The sequence below is a fragment of the Oncorhynchus gorbuscha genome, linkage group LG08, assembly GCF_021184085.1.
Source record: "Oncorhynchus gorbuscha isolate QuinsamMale2020 ecotype Even-year linkage group LG08, OgorEven_v1.0, whole genome shotgun sequence".
NCBI classification, from domain to species: domain Eukaryota; kingdom Metazoa; phylum Chordata; class Actinopteri; order Salmoniformes; family Salmonidae; genus Oncorhynchus; species Oncorhynchus gorbuscha.
The window spans coordinates 41608136-41621289 of NC_060180.1; the positions used below are offsets into that span (position 1 = coordinate 41608136).

Consider the following 13154-nt stretch of genomic DNA (forward strand, 5'->3'; position numbering starts at 1 on the left):
GGTTAAATGCTCTTCTAACAAAAAAGCTGTTAGAATTGTAAGTATATGCATGTCCCTTAAGGTCCTTGTGTAATTGTAATGTGATATTGTACCCCCTAGCTCGATTGTCTATCGTTTGTAATCTATGTATGCTTGTGTTCCCTCATGTCCTTTATGTATTGATTTGATATTAATAAAATAAAAAATATATAAAAAAATTAAAAAAATCTAGCCACCTATTGCCACACTCAAGATGGCGTCTTTTTCATTCCACTTTCGGCTGCGAGGCGTCTCGCAAGTGTCAAAGTAGTGTTGACAGTGGCTGCAGTAACTGTCAGGGTGAGGTAGGTAACATCCCAGAACCGAATGGAGTAATTATCGCGTTACATTTCTTGAAAACCAACCCACCACATTCATTAGAACACTGTAAACAGTGTAAACCTCCAACGAAGCCATGACAGAGGACCCGAGTGCTCAAACCTGGTCCATCAACAAGGACGATTATGTGCTCAACGAGGTGATTGGTGAGTATGCCGCTAGACACCTAGCAAGCATGCTAACGTCATAACTAAGCTGGCTTTCTTGCAAGACAGCTAACTAGCTCGCTAATTTATAGCTGGTCAGCTAAACCTACAGCTAGCCACCAACCGTACTTTTGATAGCTAGCAAATATATTGAAGTAACGTTAGACATAGGCCAAAAATCCGTTTATCAGTTGTGCGTTTCATGGATTACTAGCTAGCTAGGCAGCTAATTAGCGTAGCTAGCTTCCCGAAGCTACTGGAGCTAGCGAACTAGGTAAATCAGGACAAGTAAAGTGCTAGCTAGTGGCAGGATGGAGGAGGGTGGTTCCCTTTTTTCTCTGAGAGAAGGCATGATAGGGCTTAATGAGTCACTCATACCTTGTGTTAGTATGGAGTTGGTAGCTACTAGATGAGTCAAATCAAATGTTATTGGTCACATACAAACGATTAGCAGATGTTAATGCGAGTGTAGCGAAATGCTTGTGGTTCTAGATCGACCGTGCAGCAATATCTAACAAGTAGTCTTACAATTTCACAACTACTACCTTATACACACAAGTGTAAAGGAATGATTAATTAAGAATATGTACATACAAATATATGGATGAGCAAATGGCCGTCGGGCAAAGGCAAGATGCAGTAGATGGAATAGAGCAGAGGTTGGACCAAGTCTTTGTTTTACAAGTCTCAATTCTTAACTCTCAAGTCCTAAACAAGTCGTCATGTGTTCTTCACCAAATGTAATCCCATGTCATGGTTTTTAACGAGTAATAGTTAGTATATTACATTTACGCAAATCATGAATGCTTTTAAAAATATCTATATATTTATTACTTTACAAATAAACATTATATATCCATGGAAATACATGGGTAGCCATGAGAAAGACCCCCCTCTCAATCTGTGACAGCGGAAGAGGCGTGGTAGGCTGGGTCTGGTCGTGTGGGGTGGTTACTCAATGGAGAAAGCTCAAAACTGTGGAGGCCAGCAGAGAGGGGGATGGTAGGATTTGTGTGAAGCATAAACACAGAGGTTCAAGCACTCGCCGTAATCAGCAGGTTAGGAAGAGTACACAACCATTCTAGGAGGCACTCTGCCACAAATGTGCTCATTTGATCTTGTCCAGCTCCAAAAAGCGTGGTGGCTCGCCAATCAGCAAGTCTAATCTAGGCTAGCAGTGAGGACGGCACATAACAATACAGGCTCCAGACATCACAAGCCAGCAAACCCATGAAACAAACAAGTTACTCACACTCATAAACACACAACCTTGTGTGATGGATAGCTGTCGGCAATATTAGCCACAACTTACTGTTTTGTGCAGCTTAAAATGTCGGATGAAGTTGGAAATTGTTTCGCCTCCGTCTGTAATTTTCTTCCCGCATGTTTTGCAAGTTGCAATCCGTTTTTTGTTGATACAACGCCGTCTTTATATCCGAAAATAATTATTTTGAGTACCGTCTTTCCAAGGGCTCCATCTGAATTCACCCGCCGACGTTCCTTTGCACTTCCACGCACAATTTGATTGACTGCTGTCCGATTCAAACTGTAATCTGTTAAGTGAAGAATTGATGTGCTGCACACTTTAATAGCATAATTTTTTTAAATATTTGGGCTTGGGGAGGGTATCAAGTCAGGTCGAGTCATAAGCCTCAAGTCCAAGTCAAGTCACGAGTCATTGGTGTTAAAGTAGAGTTGCAAGTCATCATATTTGTGTCATGTGACTCGAGTACCTTTGGTATAGAGTCTAGTATATACAGTGGGGCAAAAAAGTATTTAGTCAGCCACTAATTGTGCAAGTTCTCCCACTTAAAAAGATGAGAGGCCTGTAATTTTCACCGTTGAATTGCGACTCTTCTTTGTCTCTATACTGACGCTTGGCTTGTTTGATTGCATTTAACATTTACATTTAAGTCATTTAGCAGACGCTCTTATCCAGAGCGACTTACAAATTGGTGCATTCACCTTATGACATCCAGTGGGACAGTCACTTAACAATAGTGCATCTAAAACTTAGGGGGGTGGGGTGAGAGGGATTACTTAACCTATCCTAGGTATTCCTTAAAGAGGTGGGGTTTCAGGTGTCTCCGGAAGGTGGTGATTGACTCCGCTGTCCTGGCGTCGTGAGGGAGTTTGTTCCACCATTGGGGGGCCAGGGCAGCGAACAGTTTTGACTGGGCTGAGCGGGAGCTGTACTTCCTCAGTGGTAGGGAGGCGAGCAGGCCAGAGGTGGATGAACGCAGTGCCCTTGTTTGGGTGTAGGGCCTGATCAGAGCCTGGAGGTACTGAGGTGCCGTTCCCCTCACAGCTCCGTAGGCAAGCACCATGGTCTTGTAGCGGATGCGAGCTTCAACTGGAAGCCAGTGGAGAGAACGGAGGAGCGGGGTGACGTGAGAGAACTTGGGAAGGTTGAACACCAGACGGGCTGCGGCGTTCTGGATGAGTTGAAGGGGTTTAATGGCACAGGCAGGGAGCCCAGCCAACAGCGAGTTGCAGTAATCCAGACGGGAGATGACAAGTGCCTGGATTAGGACCTGCGCCGCTTCCTGTGTGAGGCAGGGTCGTACTCTGCGGATGTTGTAGAGCATGAACCTACAGGAACGGGCCACCGCCTTGATGTTAGTTGAGAACGACAGGGTGTTGTCCAGGATCACGCCAAGGTTCTTGGCACTCTGGGAGGAGGACACAATGGAGTTGTCAACCGTGATGGCGAGATCATGGAACGGGCAGTCCTTCCCCGGGAGGAAGAGCAGCTCCGTCTTGCCGAGGTTCAGCTTGAGGTGGTGATCCGTCATCTACACTGATATGTCTGCCAGACATGCAGAGATGCGATTCGCCACCTGGTCATCAGAAGGGGGAAAGGAGAAGATTAATTGTGTGTCGTCTGCATAGCAATGATAAGAGAGACCATGTGAGGTTATGACAGAGCCAAGTGACTTGGTGTATAGCGAGAATAGGAGAGGGCCAAGAACAGAGCCCTGGGGGACACCAGTGGTGAGAGCGCGTGGTGAGGAGACAGATTCTCGCCACGCCACCTGGTAGGAGCGACCTGTCAGGTAGGACGCAATCCAATCCAATTGCCTTGCGGAGGGAATAGTTACACTGTTTCTATTCGGTCATGTTTCCGGTCGCCTTGCCATGATTTAAAGCAGTGGTTCACACTTTCAGTTTTGCGCGAATGCTGCCATCAATCCACGGTTTGTGGTTGGGGAAGGTTTTAATAGTCACCGTGGGTACAACATCACCGATGCACTTGCTAATAAACTCGCTCACCGAATCAGCGTATACATCAATGTTGTTGTTTGAGGCTATGTGGAACATATCCCAGTCCACGTGATCGAAGCAGTCTTGAAGCATGGAATCAGATTGGTCGGACCAGCGTTGAACAGACCTGAGCACGGGAGTTTACTGTTTTTGTCTTTTGGCTGGGAGCAACAAAATGGAGTCGTGGTCAGATTTACCGAAAGGAGGGAGGGCTTTGTATGCGTCGCGGAAGTTAGAGTAGCAATGATCCAGAATGCTGCCAGCCCAGGTCGTACATTCAATATGCTGATCAAATTTAGGGAGTCTTCTTTTCAGATTAGCTTTGTTTAAATACACAGCTACAATAAATGCAGCCTTAGGATATGTGGTTTCCAGTTTACATAGAGTCCAATTAAGTTCTTTCAGGGCTGTCGAGGTGCCTGCTTGGGGGGGATATACACGGCCATGATTATAATCGAAGAGAATTCTCTTGGTAGATAACGTGGTCGGCATTTGATTGTGATTAATTCTAGTTCAGGTGAACAAAAGGACTTGAGTTCCTGTGTGTTGTTATGATCACACCACGACTCGTTAGTCATAAGGCATAAGGCCCCCCGCGCCCTTCTTCTTACCAGAGAGATGTTGCTTTCTGTCTGCGATGAGTGAAGAAACAGGGTGGCTGTACCAACTCTGATAACGTGTCCCGAGTGAGCCATGTTTCCGTGAAAAAGAGAATGTTACATTCTCTGATGTCTCTCTGGAAGGCAACCCTTGCTCGAATTTCGTCTACCTTGTTGTCAAGAGACTGGACATTGGCGAGTAGTATACTCGGGAGCGATGAGCGACGTGCCCATCTACGGAGCCTGACCAGAAGACTGCTCCGTCTGCCCCTTCTGCGGCGCTCTTGTTTTGGGTCACCTACTGGGATCCGATCCATTGTCCTGGGTGGTGGTCCAAACAGAGGATTCGCTTCGGGAAAGTTGTATTCCTGGTTGTAATGTTGGTAAGTTGACGTTGCTCTTATTTCCAATAGTTCTTCCCGGCTGTATGTAATAAAACTTAAGAATTCCTGGGGTAACAGTGTAAGAAATTGTACATAAAAATAAAACAATGCTGCAAAGTTTCCTAAGAACGCGAAGCGAGGCGACCATCCCTGTCGATGCCATGTCCTGTATTTCAGGCTTTTGTTTCTGTGAAATTGGCTGGTTTGTATAATGCTGTATGTTTGGTATTGTAGTTGAAGTTTGAGTTGTAAAGGAGACCACTAAGACTTGATACAGAGGAAAATCGTCTTAGAGATCTGAATAAAGCCAAACATCTCACAAATCACTGTTGATACAAATGCCAAAGATGTCAAAAACCTTGCAACAAAGGGATATTAATTAAAGTATATTAGCTATATAATTAATATCCTTCCAGCAAAGGTTATATATTATAGGTACTTAGATGTATTACTTGTAGTAATTTTATTTAACTATGCAAGTCAGTTAAGAAAAAAATATTATTTACAATGACGGCCTACAAAAGGGCAAAATGCCTCCTGCGGGGATGGGGGCTGGCAAGTCGGTTAGGACATCCACTTTGTGCAGGACACAAGTCATTTTTCCAACAATTGTTTACAGACAGATTATTTCACTGTATCACAATTCCAGTGGGTCAGAAGTGTACATGCACTAAATTGACTGTGCCTTTAAACAGCTTGGAAAATTCCAGAAAATGATGTCATGGCTTCAGAAGCTTCTGAAGAGGCTTTTTGAGCCAATTGGAGGTGTACCTGTGGATGTATTTCGAGGCCTACCTTCAAACTCAGTGCCTCTTTGCTTGACATCATGGGAAAATCAAAAGATATCAGCCAAAACCTCAAATGTTTTTTTTAGACCTCCACAAATCTGTTTCATCCAATTTCCAAATGCCTGAAGGTACCACGTTCATCTCTGCAAACAATAGTACGCAAGTATAAACACCATGGGACCACACAGCCGTCATACCGCTCAGGAAGGAGATGCGATCTGTCTCCTAGAGATGAACGTACCTTGGTGCGAAAAGTACAAATCAATCCCAGAACAACTGCAAAGGACCCTGTGAAGATGCTGGAGGAAACAGGTACACAAGTATCGATATCCACAGTAAAACAAGTCCTATATCGACATAAACTGAAAGGCCGCTCAGCAAGGAAGAAGCCACTGCTCCGAAAACCAGCCTTAAAAAAAGCCATACTACGGTTTGCAATTGCACACTAGGACAAAGATCATACTTTTTGGAGAAATGTCCACTGGTCTGATGAAACAAAAATAGAACTGTTTGGGCATAATGACCATCGTTATGTTTGGAGGAAAAGGGGGATGCTTGCAAGCCGAAGAACACCATCCCCAGTTCTTCACGGTTGGGTGGCAGCATCATGTTGTGGGGGTGCTTTGCTGCAGAAGGGACTGGTGCACTTCACAAAATAGATAGCATAATGAGGGTGGAAAATTATGTGGATATATTGAAGCAACATCTCAAGACATCAGTCAGGACGTTAAAGCTTGGTCGCAAATGGGTCTTCCAAATGGACAATGACCCCAAGCATACTTCCAAAGATGTGGCAAAATGGCTTAAGGACAACAAAGTCAAGGTATTGGAGTGGCCATCACAAAGCCCTGACCTCAATCCTATAGATAATTTGTGGGCACAACTGAAAAGGCGTGAGCGAGCAAGGAGGCCTAGAAACCTGACTGTTACACCAGCTTTGTCAGGAGGAATGGGCCAAAATTCACCCAACTTATTGTGGGAAGCTTGTGGAAGGCTACCCAATTTTTTTTTTACCCAAGTTAAACGTTTAAAGGCAATGCTACCAAATACTAATTGAGTGCATGTACATTTCTGACCCACTGGGAATATGAAATAAATAAAAGCTGAAATAAATAATTTTCTTTACTATTATTCTGACATTTCACATTCTCAAAATAAAGTGGTGATCCTAACTGATCTTAGACGGGGAATTTTGAATGTCAGGAATATTGAAAAACTGAGTTGAACTGTTTTTGCCTAAGGTGTATGTAAAGTTCAGACTTAAACTGTGTGTGTATATGTATGTGTGTATTTATGACGAGAGACAACGACATGGTAGCAGCACTAAACATGGTACACACATTATTGGACCCAGACAACAGCACAAAGGGCAAGAAGGTAGAGACAAAAATACATCATGCAAATCAGCCACAACTGTCCTTAAGATTGTCCATGATTGAGTCTTTGAATGAGATTGAGATAAAACTGTCCAGTTTGTGTGTTTGTTGGAGCTTGTTCCAGTCACCTAGCTGCAGCGTACTGAAAAGCTGAGATTTTGTGTGTACTTTGGGGGACCTTAAACAGAATGTGACTGGCAAGAGCGGGTGTTGTATGTGGAGGATGAGCGCTGCAGTAGTTATCTTAGATAAGGGGGAGTGAGGATTTTTAATAAGCCAGTGGGACTTGCGATGGGTATAGAGAGATGACCAGTTTACAGAGGAGTATAGAGTGCAGTGATGTGTCCTATAAGGAGCATTGGTTGCAAATCTGATGGTCGAATGGTAAAGAACATCTAGTTGCTCGAGAGCACCTTTACCTGCCGATCTATAAATGATGTCTCCGTAATCTAGCATTGGTAGGATGGTCATCTGAATCGGGGTTAGTTTGGCAGCTGGGGTGAAAGAGGAGCGATTACGATAGAGGAAACCAAGTCTAGATTTAACTTTAGCCTGCAGCTTTGATATGTGCTGAGAGAAACACAGAGTAATGTCTAGCCATACTCCCAAATACTTGTATGAGGGGACTACCTCAAGCTCTAAACCCTCACAAGTAGTAATCACACCTGTGGGGAGAGGGGTGTTATTATTACCAAACCACATGACCTTTGTTTTGGAGGTGTTCAGAACAAGGTTAAGGGTAGGGAAAGCTTGTTGGACACTAAGAAAGCTTTATTGAAGAGCATTTAACACAATCTGGGGAGTGGCCAGCTGAGTATAAGACTGTATCACCTGCATGTAAATGGGTCAGAGAGCCTTCTACTGCCTGAGCTATTTTGTTGATGTAAATTGAGGAGAGTGTGGGGCCTAGGATCGAGCCTTGGGGTACTCTCTTGGTGACAGGCAGTGGCTGAGACAGCAGATTTTCTGACTTTATACACTGCACTCTTTGAGAGAGGTAGTTAGCAAACCAGACCATAGCCCCTCAGAGACACCAATACTCCTTAGCCGGCCCACAATAATCAAATTGTCTACCATATCAAAAGTTTTGGCCAAGGCAATAAAAATAGCAGCACAACATTGCTTAGAATCAAGGGGAATGGTGACCTCATTGAGGACCTTTTAAGGTTACACATCCATAACCTGAATGGAAACGATATTGCATACCAGAGAGAATACTATAGACATCAAGAAAGTCAATCAGTTGATTATTGACAAGTTTTTCCAACACTTTTGATAAACAGGGCAAAATAGAAATAGGCCTATAATAGTTAGGATCAGCTTGATCTCCCCCTTTTAAATAATGTGCGAACCGTGGCTCCCTTCCAAGCAATGGGAGCCTACCCAGAAAGGGCAGACAGGCTTGGCGATGATAGGGGCAGCAACCGTAAGGGGCTAAACCATCTGACCCAGATGTTTTTTGGGGGTCAAATTTCAGGAGCTCCTTTAACACCTCGGACTTAGTGACTGCCTGCAGGGAGCAACTTTGTAGTGGGTCAGGGGGAAAAGAGGGATTAGCATCGGGGATAGTCGTATTGGAAGGGGTGGGAGATGAGGAAATGTTGGACGGGCAGAGAGGCATTTCTGAGTCAAATAGGAGTCCTGACTTAATGAGTGGTGATTAAAGAGCTCCGCCATGTGCTTCTTGTCAGTAACAACCATGTCATCAACTTTAAGGGACATGGGCAGCTGTGAGGAGGGTTTATTCTCCAGGTCTTTAACTGTTTTCCAGAACTTGTTGGGGTGAGACCCACAGAGAACTGCTCCTTAAAGTAACTAAGTTTGGCCTTCTGGATAGCCTGAGTGCCCTAATTTCTCATTTGCCTGAACGAGAGCCAGTCAGCCTGAGTATGCGCGTGCTGAGCCTTTCGCCAAATGCAATTCTTGAGGTGGAGTAGCTCTGCAAGTTCACGGTCTAACCAGGGGCTGAACCTGTTTTTAATTCTCATTTTTTTGTGGGGGCGTGTTTGTTAACAATACCACTGAAAATATAAAAAATAAGTTCCAAGCGTCTTTGACAGAGGGGATCAAGCTGATTCTATACCAATTTAGAGGACAGGTAATGAATGAAGGCTTGCTCATTGCAGTTTTTTTTAGCAAGCGTCTATGACAAATCAGGCTAGGTCGTTCAACTGAGCAGCCATTACGAACACAGGCTATAAAACAGGGATAACTAAGGTCATTACAGAAAACACCAAACTGGTACCTATCAGGATTATTTGTGAGGATAACATCAAGAAGAGTAGCCTTTTCTGGGTGTTTGGTGTCATACCTGTGGGATTGGTAATAATCCGAGAGATTTAGGGAGTCCCATTGCTTTTGGACTTGGTCAGGTGGTTTAAGCAAGTCCCAGTTTAGGTCACCTCTCAGGACAAATTCAGACTTGGTGTAAGGGGCCAGGAGAGAGTTTAGGGCAGGTAGGGTACAGGCCTGTGCTGATTGAAGGCGATAACACCCAGCAACAGTCAACAAAGAGCTATTTGAAAGTTGAATACTTAAATCCAGTAAATCAAATAGTTTGGGGACCGACTTGGTGGAGACAACCGAGCACTGAAGGTGATCCTTGGCAAAGATTGCCACTCCCCCACCTTTGGAAGATCTGTCTTGCCGAAAAGGTTATAACCAGAACGGTTAACATCAGTATTCAAAACACTCTTCCTTAACCACGTCTCAGTAATAACCAACACATCTGGATTGGAGCTTTGAACCCACACTTTCAAAAATATAACTTCTAATGTTAACGTGCAGAAAACCTAGGCTTTTACGGGAGCAGAAATCAATGAAGCAGATATCAGAGCACAAGTCAGTATTGGGTCTAGCAACAGTAGGTGGGCCAGGGTGTATATGCACATTTCCAGATATCATCAACAGCAATACAATCAAGGCACGGCAGAGGACAGAGAGAGCTTTTATGACATCTGAAAGTGCATCGGATGGCAACAAGATCATGTTGTACAGCAATTTCATCAGGTAACTTGAATAGTAAGCCGGCGAGAGGTGGTTATAGGAGGCCAAAAGTCTGTGTAACCAATAGTCAGAGTCCCGAGCGTGGGAACAAAGTCTGTCCCACTGTTGGGTAAAGAAATTTCGTAGTCAACAAAGCATGCAGGAGTTGTAGCCATAGTTTTTATTAGTTCTAGGCTTATTAGTAGTTGTACAACATTATTATGCTGTTAATGTATATACAGTACCAGTCGAAAGTTTGGACACACCTACTCATTCATACTACTGGCTTCATCAATAAGTGCATCGATGACGTTGTCCCCACAGTGACTGTACGTACATACCAGAAGCCATGGATTACAGGCAACATCCTCACTAATCTAAAGGATAGAGCTGCCCCTCAAAGAGCTGGACTCTAACCCGGAAGTTTGTAATTAATCCCGCTCTGCCCTCAGACAAACCATCAAACAGACATGGCGCCAATACAGGACTAAGATTGAATCGTACTACACTGGCTCCGACGCTTGTCAGATGTGGAAGGGCATGCAAACTATTACACACTACAAAGGCAAGCTGCGACCTGCCCAGTGACACAAGCCTACCAGACGAGCTAAAATGCTTCTATGCTCGCTTCAAGGCAAGTAACACTGAAACCTGCATGAGAGCATTAGGAGTCTTTTTGACCATTTTTGGGGCTCTGACACCACCTAGCATATAGGTCCTGGATGGCAGGAAGCTTGGCCCCAGTAATGTCCTGGACTGTACGCTCTACCCTCTATAGCGCCTTACGGTCAGATGCAGAGCAGTTGCCATAGCAGGCGGTGATGCAACCAGTCATGTTGCTCTTGATGGTGCAGCTGTATAACTTTTTGAGGATCTGGGGACTACTGCCAAGTCCAACTGATGAATCTGGGCCCCTATTTCAATAAAAGGGTGCTTTGACACACCCCTCTTAGCATCCTTCCTATGTTGACGGCACAGGCGGCAGAACATTCCTAGACGGGATGAAGAGTGTAGTTTAGTGGAATTACTGGTGGCTAAGAGCGTCTGCTAAATGACTTAAATGTAAATGTAAAGTATTAACAAGTATTACAACACTTCACATAATGCTGTAGACTAGCACAGACTAAATTTGCACAAACATTTTTACCCCTAGCCTAATTAAAGGAAATTTGACTAACCATGTGGCGTATTATATAGCCACAGGGTCAGTCTGTAAATTTTAAGCCACTTTGGGTCCCATTAGGATTGCCTATGGTGCACACTTGGCCTTACTCCTGTCCTCCTCCTCCTCCACCACTCTCCTTTTATCTACTCTTTCTTCTGATCTCCTCTCTCCTTTTCTCCTTCCATCTCCCCTCCTGGCTCTCTCCTCTCAGCTCCATTCTGTCCCTCATGCATTCCTACCTTACTCCTGGGATTCTGCCTCTTCTCTGGCCTACACATTCACCTGATCTCAACCGAATTGAGATGGTTCGGGATGAGTTGGACAACATAGAAGTGTTTCTTCTGCGTATAGTAAGCCATACACTTGTTATAAAATGATAGCTTAAGCTTTTAAAGAGTTAACGAACTAAAGAAAGTTTAATTTAATTCCGGCTGATTTGACGATAGCAAGCTAAGGTGACGTTACCTGACACTCTTGTCCCTGCTCCCTCTTTCTCTTTTGCTGCTGTGGCTGGAAATACTTCAATAAACTCATCTGAGAAAAAAATCTAATCAAGGTCAGATAAATGTATCTATCTTGCTTGCACTTAATACAGTTCCAAACGAAGTAGCTAGCTAACTTGCTCGACTAGTAATGTTAACCATGTTCCTATCCTCAATATACTTGTGGATATTGGATAGCTTATTGCCGTTACAATTGTGTCAGCAATATTATAGATCTAAATTATGTTAGAGCTTTTATGTGATAGCTAGCTTGTGTAGTTGGCTAGCTAATGTTAGTCAAACAAGCAAGCTAACATACCTTTCTTGCAGTTTCTCACGAAGGTGCTCTCTGAGGTGATTCAAGTGAATTGTGTTTTGCGCCGCAGAGCTTCTATCGAACACTGGTCACTCGCACACTGTGTTTCTTGAGTTGCAGGCTACCTGCCACAGCTCACAGAGCTAAATAACCTTCAGAACTGTGTTTATTGAGTTGCAGGCTACCTCACAGAGCTAAATAACCTTCAGAACTGTGTATTTATTGAGTTGCAGGCTACCTCACAGAGCTAAATAACCTTCAGAACTGTGTTGAACCCAGACAGATTTTTTATTGACCAAGAAAAGCAAATGTGGTTTACGGAACTTTATTTATTTTTGTGTGGCGGCAATGATTCTGCCATGGCGCATGCCCACACTTACGCAGAGGAAACACTACTCTGCAGTCCAACTCATCCCGAAATATCTCAATTGGGTTGAGGTCGGGTGATTGTTGAGGCCAGGTCATCTAATGCAGTACTCCATCACTCTCCTTGGTCAAATTTCCCTTACACAGCCTGGAGGGGTGTTGGGTTATTGTCCTCTTGAAAAAGAAATGATAGTCCCACTAAGAGCAAACCAAATGGGATGGCGTATCGCTGCAGAATGCTGTGGTAGTCATGCTGGTTATTAAGTGTGCCTTGAATTCTAAATAAATCACAGACCGTGTCACCAGCAAAGCACCCCCACACCATCACACCACCACCTCCATGCTTTCCGGTGGGAACCACACATGCGGCGATAATCTGTTCACCTACTCTGCATCTCTCAAAGACATGGATGGTGGTTGGAACCAAAAATCTCAAATTTGCACTCATCATTAATAGTGGTTTCTTTCCAGCAATTCGACCTTGAAGGCCTGATTAATGCGGCCTCCTCTGAACAGTTGATGTTGAGATGTGTCTGTTACTTGAAATCTTTGAAGTTTTTATTTGGGCTTCAATTTCCGCGACTGGTAACTCTAATGAACTCATCCTCTGCTGCAGAGGTAACTCTTGGTCTTCCATTCCTGTGGCGGTCCGCATGAGAGCCAGTTTCATCATAGCACTTGATGGTTCTTGCGACTGCACTTGAAGAAACCTTCAAAGTTCTTGAAATGTTCCATGTTGACTGACCTTCATGTCTTAAAGTAATGATGGACTGTCATTTCTCATTGCTAAATCGAGCTGTTCTTGCCATAATATGGACTTATCCCTATTTGGTAAAAGGCCATATTCTGTATACCACCCCTACCTTGTCACAACACAGCTGATTAGCTCAAATGCATTAAGAAGGAAAGAAATTCCACATATTAAAT

At 44.0% G+C, this 13154-nt stretch overlaps 1 protein-coding gene across 2 annotated transcripts in view; it reads left to right on the top strand.

Annotated features, from left to right (window-relative positions):
* The first annotated feature begins 298 nt into the window (after nucleotides 1-298).
* LOC124041676 (serine/threonine-protein kinase OSR1-like) overlaps nucleotides 299-13154 on the top strand; it is a 31778-nt gene continuing 18922 nt past the window's right edge. For both annotated transcript variants that reach the window (XM_046359544.1, XM_046359545.1), the window contains exon 1: nucleotides 299-503. In XM_046359544.1, coding sequence (XP_046215500.1) covers nucleotides 434-503 — 70 coding nt within the window. In that variant the 5' untranslated portion in view covers nucleotides 299-433. The remainder of the gene's footprint in view (nucleotides 504-13154) is intronic.